At 34.9% G+C, this 17,127-nt stretch overlaps 1 protein-coding gene across 1 annotated transcript; it reads left to right on the top strand.

Annotated features, from left to right (window-relative positions):
* The first annotated feature begins 13,562 nt into the window (after positions 1-13,562).
* Positions 13,563-16,746, top strand: LOC113742563 (cyclic dof factor 3). Its single transcript, XM_027270423.2, has 2 exons — positions 13,563-14,012; positions 15,243-16,746. Exons 1-2 carry the CDS (start codon positions 13,782-13,784, stop codon positions 16,515-16,517), a joined length of 1,506 nt encoding a protein of 501 aa, XP_027126224.1. The 5' UTR covers positions 13,563-13,781; the 3' UTR covers positions 16,518-16,746.
* Positions 16,747-17,127: the final 381 nt, after the last annotated feature.

The raw sequence follows: 17,127 nt of genomic DNA, 5'->3' as shown, positions 1-17,127 counted from the left end.
CCTTGTGGAGAAACATTTCTGTCAATCCATACTAAGAAAAAACGTGTATGGATTGCTACACGTTCCATACACTTTTTTTCTTAGTATGGATTGCTAGTTGGCACAGGTTTTGGTTTTGACAAGGATGATCTGGTAAAACCAAATTGTGGAGACCAATTATGATAATGATAAGCTCTAATAAAGCCATGAAACATGTGATATTAAATATTGCCAGATAATATATGAAAAGTTTGTGGGGAAGTCCAATCCAGATTGGGGAAAAACAAAAACAAAAAGATTATGAATATGGCATGAAATTTGCTTCCATACAAATAAATAACCCATGTTTTTTTAGGCTTGTTAGGAAAACGTACAATCGATTAACGCTTTTATAAATGCTTATAGGTACTGTTCTTCATTTTTTTTTCAGTGATTTTTTTCCTGTCTTTATTACGTATACGTGTAGCTAATCAAGAATTACAAGTTATTCAAAGAATCTTACATTATTTAGGAATAATTGCCTGCCTTCTCAACTAAAGTTGAGGGAAAGTACAAATCAAAAATTGAATTTAACATCCAACAAAAGTTGAATTTGAAATCCATTTCCTTTACCCAATAGAGGATTGAGGCGCTGTACAATTATCAACGCAATCGCATGGTGTAATGTAGATGTTGATACAACACAAGCAAACACTAAAATAATAATTGTAGGCACTGAAACAACAATACGTACTAACACACCAAAAAAAAAATTCGGTTGTTGAAATTTTGTACCCCAAATTCTATCCGAACTACTTAATTTTAAAGTAATCCATCTTCCAACATAAATTGTTCCCTACAATGCACACTGTAATTGCACAGAATTTAGTTCCCTCAATAGAACTTAACTTTGATGCATTTAAAATTTCCTGAAAATCGGACCTATTTGGCAAAGGAGTTTTTGACCAAGTTTGTCTCCTACAATTTTTTTAATAACTTTAACTACAGGAATCTCAAAAAAAATTTCAAAATTTTTAAACTATAACCTAAAAAGAAAGAGAAGAAAAAGAAAAATTTTCCATCTTAAAAGATAAGAAAAACTTCTCAAAGTTTTTTTTAAAAAAAAGAAAGAGTGAAAAAAAGTTTTCTATCTTAAAAATTTATTCTACAACTTCAACAATATGTTACAGTAAAGTTTTAAATAAACACTTAAAAAACTCATTTGTCAAACAAGCCTCTAGTAGTACCTATATCAATGTCAATGGTTCAAATTTTTAGGAAATATGCAGGACAAAGTCAATTGTGAAACAGCGCTAATTGGTCCGATGGCAAGGAGTTTGATTCCTCTTAAGTAAGGATTTTAGGTCTGAGTCTCTTGAATGGAGGGATAGACTAGGGGTGCAGAGAAATCGAGTAGCTTGAATCGAGCTCGCGAGTAGCTTGGTTAGATACTTGACTCGAACTCGGTCAAATTCGATCTCGAGTCGATCTCGAGCTATTCGCTATAGCAAACGAGTCGATCTCGAGTAGTCGGTAGGAGGAATTTTAGCTCGTCGAGTAGCTCGAGATCGGTAGCATATATGTATTGTATATTATTTTAGTTATTAATTTACTCTTTTAGGTTTGTTAGCTAGAATATTTACGAGCTTAACCAGTTATGTTGTAGTAATAATGAAGGGTGAATAAGTAATTTTGGCTTGACAAATATGATGAAATGATGAAAACTGAAAACTCCTTTCGTCCTTCGTTCTTCTTCTTCGCTCCTCTTCAGCCTTGACTCTAAAATCTCAATCTCTCATTCTTTGAGTCACAAGGCAGCCACGACATCTAGAGCTTTAAATGCTTCAACAGTTCAGCTAATCTTCCTTCTTCCTTCTCCTGGACTTGGAGGCTGTGAGCTCAAAATGGAGTAGGTTGCAGTGGTGGGCAGCCGACCTTTGAGCGAGGATTTGAAATCAAATCAAAACCCACCAATTTCAGCAATTGCATTTGACAAATTGAGGTACATATTGTGCATTTGTGTAGTAAATATGTGCATTAAGAGGTTAAATTTTATAAATGTAATATTAATTTTTAATCTCGAAACCCTAACCAAAAAAATTGGGGGCTGCAATTCAATAGATTCCATTTGCATATCCCATTCCCTCTCCATTGCTATACTGGAACTTTGAAGAAATGGAAGGCAAGTCAATTCCTTCAACAAGCGATTCAGTAGTTGGCGCGACAGCTCCGAGAATTGGTAAGTTTCTTGACGTTGGCTCTAAACATGCTTGTGAGTTTTTCTTTGATGTGAAAGTGCACTGATTTCAGAAATTTGCTTATACATCTGAGTTGCATTATTAAGTGTTAACTAGTTAGTATAATTAGATGTTGTCCTGTTTATGTACCTGTTGGGTCGTGGTTGTACAACTAAGACAAGTTGCTTATGGTTTTTGTGATAATTAATAGAAAACAAAATTGCTTTTATAAGCAAAGATAGGTTTGGTTTGTGCTTGTTATAGTCGACCTGTCAAGGATAGACAAATGATGATGTCTCTGCCATTGCCCCTTGATTGTAGAGTTTTCTTGTTGCCTGATTACAGATCTGGATACCTACTTCGTGATAATTTGTGTTTTCTAATTACTGCCATTAGATTCATGCAGCTTAGGATTTAATTTTGCAGAATCAGTGACTATTCATGTTCTTGAGGTAATTTATAGCAAATTGGCTGAATCATATTTTGTCATGCTACCAAAAATTTCATGCTTTAATGAACCTGTGACATGTCCATGAAGGATAAACTAGAAGACTAGTTCCATTGTTTTGACATGAAAATTGCAGATTAACCGTAATTTTATGGAAGAAATAGATGTACATTACTTGATTGTAGGCTTTTAACTTTTCTGTCAGTGACAATTGAGTTGAAATCCGAAACTGAGTTGATGACTACTCTTCTTTGATTTGTGAAAAATTCTTTGGGGGTCTTGTATATTTCTTAATTAGGACTTTAGGAGGCATATCATATTTCCTTAGAAACTATGTATATCCTTCATTATTTATAGCATTTTATTTCAGCATTCATTATTAGATTATATGATTCATAAGCTGAATTTTTAAGACATGTCCATTAGTCCTCTCGAGGTTTCTTCAATACCACGTGTGTCTGGGACCAATTCATCCACACCAGTCATGATTGATAGCCCAATATTTGTATGCCGTGACACCTGTGATCCCACACAGGAGGACGGTGAAACACAACAAAGGGGAACCGAAGACACCAATAGACAGCAAGGAGATGCAGCTGTAGATGATAGTACATTTCGAGTACCTAAAAGGAATAAAACATCTGAGGCATGGGAAGACTTCGACGATTTGGAAGAAAATGGCATATATTATGCCATATGTAAACATTGTAGCAAGAAACTAAATCGAGGAAAAACTAAACAAACTAGCAGCATGTGGAGGCATCGAGAAAACTGTTCCGTTAGAAAAGCCAAGCTTAGAAAGGCCAAGCAGCAGACAAAGATAAACTTTCAGCAGGCGGATGAGCGTTTTCCAACTGTACCACCATTGCACACGAGCAAATTCTATATGGAAGCTATGAGAGAGGCTGCTGCACATTGGATCTTGATGCACGAGCACCCTTTCACAATTTTGGAGGAAGAGGGTTTCAACCTAATGATGAAACGTGGGTGGTTGAAGTGGCAGAAGATCTCACGCATGACAGCTAAAAAAGATTGTACACAGATGTATGAGATAGAGAAAAAGAAGTTGAAGAACTTGCTGAGACATGTACAAAAAGTGAGGTTGACCACTGATATGTGGAAATCAAAGAATCAAAAAATTGAATACATTGTGGTGACCGGGCATTGGATTGATGGAAATTGGAAGCATCAGAAGAGGGTGTTAAATTTTGTTCATATCCGACCACCACGTCAAGGAATTGAGATTTCAAATGCAGTTTTCAAGTGTGCAAAGGAATGGGGAATTGAGGGAAAAATTCACACTATTTCCGTAGACAATGCCTCAAACAATGATATGGCCGTGAGATTGTTGAAAGATGATTTCAGTAGATGCAAGAAGCTATTGGGTGAAGGAAAACTATTTCATGTTAGTTGTTGCGGCCATCTCTTTAACCTTATGGTTCAAGATGGCTTGAAGGAGATAGCAGATATTTATGAAAATATTAGAGATAGTGTGGATTTTGTGAACAAGTCTGATGGTAGGGCATTGCTATTTGCAGAAATTGGTCAACACCTGCAAATTCCTGGAAAAAAATTGCTCCATGATTGTAGGATGAGATGGAATTCAACATATGAAATGTTGAGTTGTGCTGTAAAATATAAGGAGGTTTTTCCTCGTTTTCAAGTTGAAGAGCCCCTTTATGAGTCTTGTCCATCTTCAGATGATTGGGAGAAAGTTGAGAAAGTTTGCACCATTTTAGAGAAGTTCTACACAGCCACACACATAATTTCGGAGAGTGAGTATCCAACTGGCAACCTATTCCTCCTTGAGATTCTAAAGGTGAAGAAACTCTTGGATGCATGAGTGGATGATGAAGATGATTTTGTCCGGGGTATGATTACAAGAATGAAGCTCAAGTTTGACAAATACTGGAAAGAGTGCAATTTATTGATGTCCACTGCAGCTATCTTGGATCCCAAATAGAAAATGCGAGCAATAGAGTTCGCCTTCCCTAAGATGTATTTCACATATGAAGCTTAAGAGAATATCACAGATGTTCGAAAAGCCATCTTTGAGTTTTATGACGAGTACGTTGCTATGGCTACAAGTGGAAATGCAGGGACAGATTGTTCATTAAATGCTGCATCCGAAATAGTGTGTCTACCTCAAGCAAGTGCTGACTATTGGGATGATTTGGATGAGTATTGTGGTGAACTCGAATCCGATGAGCCCCACAAGAGCGAGTTGGTGGATTACCTAGACAAGCCTCGCCAACCTACTGGACAAAATCCAAAGGATTTCAACTGTTTAGATTGGTGGAAAATCAACCGGTCACCATACCCGGCACTCTCTCAACTAGCAGCTGATGTATTGGCCATTCTTATCACTACCGTCGCATCTGAGGCCACCTTTAGTGCTGGAACTAGGGTGATTGATTCCCACCGTGCTTCACTTGCTTCAGAGACAGTCCAGATGTTAATGTGTGCGGGCGATTGGTGTAGAAATTTACACGGGATTAAAAAGAAGTAAGTTATATCTATATAAATTTGTTATTGCAGAGATAAATTAGTATTTATAAGTTTGTTTGTTGATTTTATAGTATTATATTTATTTGCATTTCCACCACCTAAATGCAGCCACAAAAAGCTCTCAAAGAATATGAGCTGCCCAATGTTTGAAATTGCATAAGGAGCAAATAACTTGCTGGAAATCAGGTCCATCTTTTTTGTGAATTCTGATTTTCTTGTTCTTAATTTGCTTTAAGTTGTGTTCAAATTTTAAATTTAAATTGCACATAAGTTCGTTGATTTGTCATTTGTGTATGGTTAGGTATTGTAGATTGTACATCGAAGTTGAAGATGCATAAGGAGCAAACAAGCTATTGGATTTACCAGATTACAAACAGGAGCTTCTAAATGCTCATTAGACTCTAGAAAATTTCCCTAAATTTTTCCTTTCAATTGGCTGCACTCTTGTTTCTATTTTCGTGAAATTCTGATGAGGTTGAAAATAGGTTGTTGCTTGTGTATATTGCTGAAATGTTAATGTGGATCATGGCCACTTAGTTTCTGCATGCGTATGGTTTTTCTTTAATCTGCCTGCCCTTTTGTTTCTCATTGGTTTCTCTTTTGTGGAATTTCTGAATTTAGAAGCTAGAATTCTTGAATCTTGATCATGGCCATACTTGGTTTCTGGTTATTGGTTGGAATCTGTTGAGAAGGCCTAAAACTAGTTATCGCTGTATCGCATACGTTTGTTTCTAGTTATTGATCATGGCCATGAGGTGCTTGTCCTTCAAAGTTCAAAGAAGCAACGGCATGCTTCTAAGTCTTATCCATTTGCTAGGCTCCAAGACTTTAATCGGCTTCTACGTTTTGTTTCTTTGCATTGCAATTAATCTTGTTCAATTGATATTAATGTACTTTAATTCGAATGTTTACTGCAACTTAGTTTATTGTTTAGTACAAATTAGTAGTGTTGCATTTAAGATACAAAGTCTAGATTCTTTAGATTATTAGAAATTGTGCAAGAAAGGGGCAAACTAACAAATGACAGTAGGATCATCGAGCTCGAGTACTCGACTCGATATTAAGCTCGAATGGCATGTCGATCTCAATCGAGTCGAGTTCGAGTCTGCTTATGTTATTATCAAGTCTCGAGCTCACTCGAGCTCTAGTACGTCACTAGTCGAAATCGACTCGACTCGATTTCACCCCTAAAACAGACAATAGGAGATTTTGACCCCTTAAGAACGACCCGGATTGACTCACGATTATACGGGACTCAAAGTGGCATCTAGACACCGATGCTTAGACACCAAAATAAACCCAATAATAAATAATTGAATCTTGGGAAAACTATGAGGTAAAGCCAATACAGTAACAAACTGACTTAAGCTATGGTAGACGATTATCAGAAAAAGAATAAACTAATCCTTCTAAGTGTACTTCTTTAGTAGTTCTTGTCACATACATTTATATATGATCCACCAAAGTACATCACTTATTGAAATTTCTTTAAAATTCTCTCGTGCACTACGTGAAATTTCTAACCATTGGACCTTGGTCCAATGACCAAACCCCACTTAGTGCATTGCTTCCTTTGCTCTTAAAAAATTCAAAAAGTGCAGTAGTGCATTTTTTGATTTTGTGGTTCACTCTTTAATCCCTATACAAGTCTTTTTAGACTCTTCCTTTTTCATAATGTAGGCTAGTATAGGAGTAAGATAAATGTCACTAAAAAAACTGAAATTTCTTATTGTGCCATCTTAAAATTATTTAATGAATATGTATCTAACTAAATTTAATAGATTGGAATTTGAAAATCTAAGTCAAAGGGATCCAAACTATATCCTATCAATTGCCATGCCTAATATCAACTCTGATAAATTTCTCGACAACTCTCCAGGCGCAAAGATTTGATAAGAGAAAGGAAATACATCTACCCATGGTAGATCGATCAGGAATTGAGAGATATTCCTTCGGCCCAAATGAAACCATTCCTGGAATTTGGGCCATATAAACTAAATGGTGTCAGGTCAGGACATAGATCCGCCCTTTTACGGGAGGCTTTCCTTATCGCGAAGCCCTAACACCATTTGGACATGAATGTCTATCCGTTAGGAAAATTCATGGTGCAATGGCTTCTGCTCATGAGAATTTTGTGCAAATTATACCATTTGATTCCAAAAATGTTGTCTTGATTAGACTTCAATCCTTTTAATTTAGTTGCCTCCATTTTATATATCTGAATTACAAAACTTTTGAGAACATAATCCAAGCATGACAAAAATTATCTCTTGATGAGCTTTTATTATAAAAAGAAAATAAAAAATTAATAAATCCTCCCAAATCGAGATGAATTAAAAGCTCCCAAGCCAGGATTCGAATCTTAAATCTAAAAGGGAAGATTTTAAGATCCCTCCCCTGACCACTGAACTTTAATTACTAATCTAATAAACTCTTTCTCTATAAAAAGAATATCCAAGAATTTCATTCGCTAACCCTAACTGCCCTTTTATTTTTTATGTTAAATATCTCATTCTTTAACATATATTCCAATTTATTATTTTATCGAAAATCAAAATTCTACTTGACTCTATCGTCATTTTCAAACATCAAGGGTCTAAATCAAACTTTGTCTAAAAGCTAAATCCTAAAGGTCAAAAAGTCCAACTCTATCAAAAACCGGCCGTAATGTGTGGTCCAACATCTAAAATTGACATTAATTCATAAACAAAAGGCCTCTTTTGAACAAAACTTGTACAAATTACTCGTTTAATTAAAGTCATAAACTCCGCCTCCAATAGATAAATGCCACTTGTTATCTCCTTATTCCATAAACTAGTAAAAGATATCAGCACGACTTCAGGGCACACACCGAAAGAGAAAAAGATCCGTCGGGAACCTTTTTATCTGTACGCGTGGAAATTACACAACGCTTTTCAACTTTCAATTATTTTTTTGGGTACCGAAAATTAGGGCAGGTGCGAGTCTCAAATTACTCCTTTTGTTTGTGATTTACACGTGTCGTCCATTTAATTGCGTTTCTTGTAAGTAATGACAGTGATTAAGACACTTAAGTGGCGATGTCTGCATGTTTTTTTAATAATTAAACACACTAATTGGAGTATTATTCCCCCAGCCAAGAGTGGCTTCTTTAGTTCGCATAGTTAAAACTGTTAGGGAATATTCTAATATTCTTCACAATAGGATAATTTCTTTTTCTTTTTTTTTTGGTGTGCCCCTTGAAAAGACATGGACACAATTTATTGTTTCTGTTTGCTTTTGTTTAAAGCTAGGGTAAATAACATCGACCTTGACAGATTTTCACTAATTGCAACAACATCCTTTGTTAGATTTCTTTCTCTTTTTTTTTAATTTTTTGATAGACCCTTGTTATATTTTTCTAATTCACTAAAATTTGTACCCGTTTGATGGGTGCTCCAGAAACACTTATTAATTTGGAGTCAAGTGTTAAATTTTCAAAGAGATGAAATTGAATAAGAAAATGACTAAGGGTGCGTTTGATAAAATTGAAAATTGAAATCTAAAATCTGAAATTTAAATCTATTAATTTACCGAACTATTAAGTACTAAATTTGATATATTTGAGTGTATATTACATTAAATGTTAAGTGAACAGCTTATTACTTATTTTTAGAGCAAGTTTTGTCTAAAAAATTCAGTACTACTTAATTAATTCAGATGTTCGAGTTTTAGTTATCAAATGCGTCTGAATATGTTAAGATTTGAATCTATTAAATTTAAATATTGAATTGAGTTATTAAATAAAACCTAAATGTTAAAAAAAACAATGAATGTGAGTACATATTTTTATATGGTTAAAATTTATATTCAAAAGTGCCCCTAGTACACTGGTTAGTACACTGGTTTTATTTCTATGGATTTTCACAAGGCTAATTTTGAAATGAGAAACATATTTTGGATTTCCATCACTAACAAAGGAAAGTTCTATTACTTCAATATGAAATCGACAAATATAAGAGTTTGAAGATTTAATAGGTTAAAAGATTAGACTTGGTAATTTTGAAAATATTTGATAGAGTTTTTAGGCTATTTGTCCCACCAGTCATGTATCTTTGTTTTCTTCGTATCTTTACGAAAAGCTGATATGGCATTGTATTATTTAATCTTTTTAAAAGAGTTAAAGCCTAGAATGTGGGAAATCAGTCAAGAGTATGTCACTCACTCATGTGCTTCAGAACTTAATGCAAAATGGTCATCCTACAGTATTTTATAATTTCTCCATTGCTTAAAAAAATCAAAGATTTTTTTCGTTAATATCATCATAAAAGGACACCATGTTGCAAGTATATAATAACCTGCTAATTTAGAAAAGAAAATAATGCTCCTGGAGTCCAGAATTTGTCTTCTATTGATCATTAATTTAATTCTTTAATTAGAATTGGCACGTCACTGATATAAAATATTTCTTCAAAAGAGAAAGAAAGGGCCCTATTGAAATATTATCTTAATATAATGGATAATGATTTGGTAACGTATTGATATTTAAGTACTTGATTATTTGCTAAAATTTGACTACAATGAAATTATAGAACAAATTTTTATTCAAAAATAAGTGATAAACTATTTACTTATCATTGAATGTGATATACATAACTGTATTTGATTTAATACTTAACAATTCAATAATTTAATGGATTCAGACTCCAGATTTCAGATTTTAGTTTTCAAACTTCAATTTTATTAAATGCACCCTAAATTTTCTAGGCAAAACTTGATCCACAAAAATGAGTAATAAACTATTCACTTATCACTTAATGTGATATACACTCAAATGTATCAAATTTAGTACTTAATAATTTACTAATTTAATGGATTCAAATTTAAGATTTTAAATTTCAGTTTTCAAACTTTAGTTTTATCAAATGCATGATCTTCATTTAAAAAGTGCCAAAAGAACAAATTTCTTATTGAAGTTAAAAGAAATTCTAATAAAGCTCTACTTAATGTTTATATTTATTGTATTATTAAGATATTAAAAATTTTTAAAGCACACGATAAGTCATTAAACTTTTCAAGATTCTCAATTCATACACCAAATTACTTTTCATGCCAATTAGGCCCCAGAACTCCTAAAAGTATTTCATCATCTTGACCATTTCGTCAGTGTTTACTGTTAAGATAAATGGAAGTTAGCCCACATGACAGACACATGCATTCTGAATGGATAATTTGGACACTTAGCATGAAAATATACATCCAAATATGCATGGTAGAAAACAGAGAGAGAATCCATTGAACATGAGCCAAGTCCATCTTTTGAGCCGTCAACCCTCAATTTAATGACTGTTTTTTAGGTATTTTTTCCCTCAGATCCATCAGTCTCTTCATAGCTTAACAGTTTATTTTGTATTTTTAATTGAATCATACGTGGACACTCTTTGTTAAGGACAAGTGTCATCTGCATCATCACTAGGTAGCATTTAGTGTGTTTTAGTGTTTGGATAGAGTATTATTTAGAATAATTACTGTAGCACTTTTTGTGATGTGATGTATGTGAGATAAAAAAAGTTGGAAATATAAAAAGGTGAACTGAAAAATTTGTTTATGATGCAAGCGAAATATTATTTGAAATAATTTGACAATCCAAACACACTTGTATCATGCAGGTGCCCTCGTTGCCCAAACTAAAAAACCTGGTTTGAAAAGTATTTTTGGCGTAAAAATTTTCACATTTTATATGAATACATTTTTCAATCACCTTTTTACATCATATATATTAAATTGTTACGATATATTTTTTATGAAAACTTCTAAAAGTAACAATTCAAACGAGAGCACTGTTCAGAATAGTAGACATGCATGAGGTACTATTCACTACAGCCAGCTATGTGTATACTCACATAGGATGCTCACAAGATGTACGGATCCAAGAATAATCAGATAATTTTTCTTGAATCAGATTCTCTATATATTTTTTTCTTTCTTGAATTTAATACATATTTATTAACTTGACCATTAATTGGAGTTACACCTGGAGATGAAGCCCCGTCTTTTTCTTCAATTCCAAGTCAACATTGCAGTAAATCCTGACGTGGGAAATACTTCCCGCTCAAGCATATATCATTGGAAAATTATTATTACCAAAAAGAAAAGGGGGGGAAAGAAAAGATGAAAGAACTATAACATGTGTTGTTGAGTCAAAGTAAATGCAACAACCTCAACATTGGGTCAAGATATTATGAGTTCCCAACTGGCCGAGTGCACTAAAAATGGCCACAAAACCTAAGAAACCTATTCTTCCCCTCCAAATCTGGCAATTGGACTATGGCAAAAGATCGCAGCCACTAAAAAAAAAAAAAGTATTTATGAAAATATTAACATTCTTTTCAACGAGAAAAACAAATTCTATTGAGGCCATTATTACAATTATCTCTTCTTTTCATGGAAATATATGTCTTTTGCATCTTTTTTTTTTTAATTTCATTCTAATGTGTCATGATATTCCGGGGGAAAAAAAATATATGAGTCTCTTTTTTTTTTTTTTTGTGGAACTAAGGGGGAGATTTTTATGCATTGTATATCTGAGTAGGGTATACATGATTAGGCCCCCTTGAGTTCTTGAGTTGAGATGTTTGAGTTGGTTGAAGACTTCCATAAAAGAAGACATGATTGGTCAAATAGCTCGGCTTGACAAAAGTAGTTGAATTTGGGCCATTGATTTTAGGGAAGTAATCAATTTGTTTTATGAATGGATAATTTGATAAGAAAAGAAATTGGGAGTAATAATCACACCAACATGTGCAGCTATTTAACAAGCAAGCAAAAAAATTTTTTAAAAAAAAAGAGAAAAAGAAAAATGAAAAATAAGTCATGTGCTGAAATTGCATCCGTTGTTTTATTTGCTTTTAATTAGCATACCTCAATTTTTTTAATCTGCACTTTTTCTAATTATATATGACTTTTTTTGGGTGGATCTAATTAAATATTATTATTAAGAGAAACATGTGGCACCCTAACTGGTCAGTTTTCTTTTTTCTTTATTTTATTTTATTTTCTTTTTTTTTTCCCCTGTGAAACCGTGAGTACTTGGATCAGTGTCAAGTGGCCCGAACACTCATCAGAGAGATCGTTCGGATTGATTTTGTGCATTTTACATAAAATATAATTCAATTTGTATAGATGTAACTTATTTTATATAACGTGTAATTATAGAACAAAATTTTGTAAATCTCACACAAAATATAAAAAATAATACATAAAATAAAATCTAAATCTTACATTATTATTATTTTTTTGGCCAAATCTTGGCCAGCAACCGTTCCTGCTCCGTTTCCTGATTCCTTTTTTTCTTTTTTGAGGAAAAACCCATGACTCCCTCACAACTGAAGTGCCATTCATTACCTAAAAGTTCCCACCAGAGTACGACTTTATCCTCATTTTACCCAATAGTCTTCTGCCACTTCACTAAGAAAAGCTACGTTTTCAGAACAGAACAGTCTCCCAGATGGATTCTAGAGGTACAACAAGAGAAAAGCAATACCTTCAAGAGAGAGAGAAAGGAACGGCTTGATTATTCCCTTCAAAGATGCCTGAATAAATACTTTGTTGTACCCTATTATATTGCCCTTATTCATATTCTCTTTTTTTTTTTTTTGGATTTCTTTTTCTAATTAGCAATCAAGACTTGGTGTATTATTTAATGAATTTGGTCAAGGTCTTTTAATATATCCATGCTTACACAGATTTCCAATCAAACCTTGAGCCGATTGATTGATCACTATTGATATGGTCAACTACGTAGAAAATTTTTTCCTCTCTTTTCAAATAAAAAATTTTAATTTCATAAGTCAATCGAGTATGCATGCATTATATGACGATTATACCCTTCGAGAAAGTAAGTAAAAACACCAAATGATCCATTTTGATTCTAGTTAGCTCTTTTCATTTTTCCCCATTTCATTTTTTTCAAATTTTTTACCGGACTGTATCAATGTTTTTTTTAATTTAAAAGAAAAAAGATGTAACTACATCAATATAGCATTCAACATCTAATTCACACCCAAGATTAAGATACCCTTTTCTTCTCAAACATGTCTATACTTTATAGCACGACGGCTACTACAATATGTGGGGGTAGAAATTGCAAACAAGTTTTTAGAGTGGGCAAAAATGACACCCAAAAATTGTACAAAAAAAAAAAGGGAAAAAGTAGAAAGTGAGAGTGCACCAAAGTTTCCATGCAACAAGAAGTAGTAGAATCATGTACTAAAATTATTAAAAGTAAACTAATAGTAATAAAGTAGAGCTAACATGATGCTTTGTCTGAAATCTAAAATTGCCAAGGGGAGTAAAAGATATGTGGGTATCAAGGGCCACAATAAAACTTGTGGCTGAGAAAATTAATCAGCTGCTGACGTGGCACCCACATCCCCCTCGTCGTTATTAATTAAACGCAGATCAAAATCAGACTTCTCAACGATGCCAACAAAGCCTTCTTAGCGCCTTTTCATCAGCCCCCTCAGACCTCAGCTCTTGCCAGCAGCAGCATCTTTTCTTATTTTTGTGGATATTTTTTTAAGGAAGAAGAAGAAGAAGGAGAAGGAGACGAGTTAAACGACATCCTCCGGGAAGATACCGGCAACGGCCAGAGCAACGGATTGATAAAAAAAATGAAGGAAATGAAGGAAATGAAGGACCCAGAAATCAAGCTTTTTGGGAAAAAGATTGCCTTGCTGGAGAACGGCAAGCGGATTCTTGTGGTGGTTCCCGCCGCCGGCGAGGACTCTTCTGGTGCTTCTGGCGGAGAAAACAGCGTCGGGTCGGATTCTGATCTGTCTATGGACAGCAGAAAAGCTGAAGATGAGAAAGATCAAGAGAAGCGAGAAACTGCTTCTGATAAGGTACTGTTTTAGCACCCTTTTTTTCTTTCTTTTTGAAATACACACGCTGAAGGTGTACTGTGTGTACCAAAAAAATGCCGTGGCATGTGAGGTCTTTAACAGGAATTGAGGACGGCCCAGATGCTAAAATAGGCTGCTGATTAATGGGTTGGCTTTACTTTATCAGCTTTGCCTTCAGTTGAGAAGCTTGTGATTGTGATCCCTGTTTTCTCTTTAACTGGTGTTATAAGTTTTGGTAATAGAAATGTTTTTTTTTTTGTGATTTTTACTAATAGTATTAACTAGTAAAGAAGCCTTTTCTGGTAAATTCCCAAGCGTATTTGATATTTTTAGATTCTCGTTCTTATGATGGTAAAGCAGTTCTTGGCATCCTTTGCTTCTTGTCTCCAAAAGTTTCTTCTTCTAAGTAGTGATTTTGGAAGTAAATAAAAGAGTGAGAGTATTAGTGGGGTGGTGTTCAAATTTAGTACAGTCTGATAAGTTTCAAACTTTGATCTTCTTGATAAATATTCTGCAAATTACTAGTGTTTTTTGATGCTTTTTTTCTCTTTTTCCTTTTCTTTTCTAGATGCTGGATGAGAATTGGAGTAGTTCTAGTTTCTAGATTCATTTTTGGCAGCGAAACAGAATTGATTCTGCTAAGCCTTTTTTGTCTTTTTGAAACTGCCAATGAAAATTGTGTTTGATTCTGGAAGTTTCCACTCTGCTTTTAAGATGACTATTATTTAATCTCGTGGATTTGTTTTTACAAAATGGATATTCTTTGCCCAACAGCCTTCTGGCCCTGTGTTCTGTAGTTCAGCTATTGGCTAATAAGGTATTATGAAGTGTTTGCTGGTAATTGGTACCTCTGCTTTGTTTTGTAAGCCTTTGGATGAGAACTTTGTTATTCTCTGTGGCAAATAAATTTTGTAAATCCTGGTAATTTGACAGCCTAGTAGTGCTGCTGTCTTCTTTCTGCAAGTCAAAAGAGACTTCTCATTGTTTAATTCCTTTTAAAAGATCTGCACCCTTGCCTATTCTGCCAGAATTGAACATTGGTGGAAAGAACTAGGACCTCCTGGGGGAAATTTTGCTCTATGTAGATCCTTGATGGGAATATTATATTGGTTATCAAGACGAATTACTGCAAGGAGTTGAACAATCATCTTGCTATGGTTTTGTTTTATTTGTAGATTGTGATGGTATTTACCACTTATGGAACTCATATGAAAATATGTGTTATTTCAGGATTGTCCATCTGGGAAGCTCTGCAGCTCAGAGCCACGAGTAAAGGATCCAATTGCAGAAGAATTACCAATTCTTAAAAGCTCATCAGATTCTGATGGAAACTCCAACAATTACTCCACAGATGAAGACTCTCCAGTAAAACAACGTCCAAAGGCTGAAAATGATCAGAGCGATACTACTGATTCACAACAGAAAACTCTCAAGAAGCCAGATAAAATTCTTCCATGCCCTCGCTGTAATAGTATGGATACAAAATTCTGTTACTATAACAATTACAACATTAATCAGCCTCGCCATTTCTGCAAGAGCTGCCAGAGATATTGGACCGCTGGGGGAACGATGAGGAATGTGCCGGTGGGAGCTGGTCGACGTAAAAATAAGAATTCTGCCTCACATTGTCGCCATATCACTATCTCTGAAGCCCTTCAAGCTGCTAGAATTGATACTCCAAATGGATTTCACCACTTGAACTTTAAACCCAATGGATCTGTGCTTTCTTTTGGTTCTGACTCCCCGCTTTGTGATTCCATGGCTTCAGTTTTGAATCTAGCAGAGAAGAAGTCACCAAATGGAAGCCAAAATGGATTCTATAAACTTGATCATGGAATTTCAGTTTCTTTAAAAGGGACGGAAAATGGTGACGATTGCTCTAGTGGTTCTTCTGTCACAACATCGAATTCAACGGTCGATGGAGCCAAAAATGGGCTCCAAGAGCCAGTTATGCAACAAATCAATGGGTTTCCATCTCCAGTTTCCTGTCTTCCTGGGGTCCCATGGGCTTTTCCCTGGAGTTCCACTGTTCCTTTGCCAGCCATTTGTCCCCCGGGGTTTCCCATGCCATTTTACCCTACTCCTTTTTGGAACTGCGGGGTGCCCGGTGCCTGGAGTATTCCATGGTTACCCCCTGTCTTTCCTACAGGAAACCAAAAAAATTCAGGCTCTGGTCCTAATTCACCAACTTTAGGTAAGCACTCTAGAAATGGTGAGTTGATTAAACAAAACAATCCTGAGGGTAAAGAGTCCCAAGAGCAGAAGGCTTCTGAAGGATCAATTCTGATTCCCAAAACTTTGAGGATTGATGATCCTGACGAAGCTGCAAAGAGTTCGATATGGACAACCCTTGGAATTAATTACGACTCTATCAGCAGGGGAGGGCTTTTCAAGGCCCTTCAACCAAAGGGTGATGAAAAGAAACACTTAACAACAGCATCGCCGGTGTTGCAAGCTAACCCTGCTGCCTTATCAAGGTCTGTGACCTTCCAAGAGAGTGCCTAAAATGTGCACTTATCTCAGGGGCATCGACAATCCAAGAAATCTGAGTGCAGCTCAACTGAATGACTTGTAATCGCTTGCCCCCGCTTCAGACTAGTTTTTGCCACTAGTTGATTTTCCTGCCTCGTGAACATATTAGTGTGTTGAGGCAATTCTGGGAGAAAATCAGTTCTCCCTTTTTTTTTCTCTTTTTTTTTCCCTTAATCTTCAGAGCAGGTGCCTCTTTTTTGTACCTGTCTTGTGTGGTTTCATGTAAATATTATTATAAAGAAATACTGACAGATAGTAGTGTGTGACTGTGAGAGAGTGATAGATATCTAGATGCACCAACATCTAAATGTGGTCTGATGTAACTACCTAGTTAGTGTGAAAAGCTGCCTTTTTCCATTCTCCATCATGGTATGAATAAAAAGCAGAGAATGTTGTTTTCTTGACTGTATCCCCTTCTGTAGTTTATGGTTATGCTGAAGCATCCACTTCCTGATTTTCAGAGAGTTCAAAGAATCAAAAAGTTTGATCAGCAGAAAGCTTTTGAAAACTCAGGGTTCCTTTCACATCTATTATCATTTCCTGAGGCACAGGAAAGGAATCTAGATTTGCAGAAAATGAAGTA

The sequence above is a fragment of the Coffea arabica genome, chromosome 4e (genome assembly GCF_036785885.1).
Source record: "Coffea arabica cultivar ET-39 chromosome 4e, Coffea Arabica ET-39 HiFi, whole genome shotgun sequence".
Classification (NCBI taxonomy): Eukaryota; Viridiplantae; Streptophyta; class Magnoliopsida; order Gentianales; family Rubiaceae; genus Coffea; species Coffea arabica.
The sequence above is the reverse complement of the archived record's forward strand: the minus strand, read 5'-3'. Positions and strand labels throughout refer to the sequence as shown.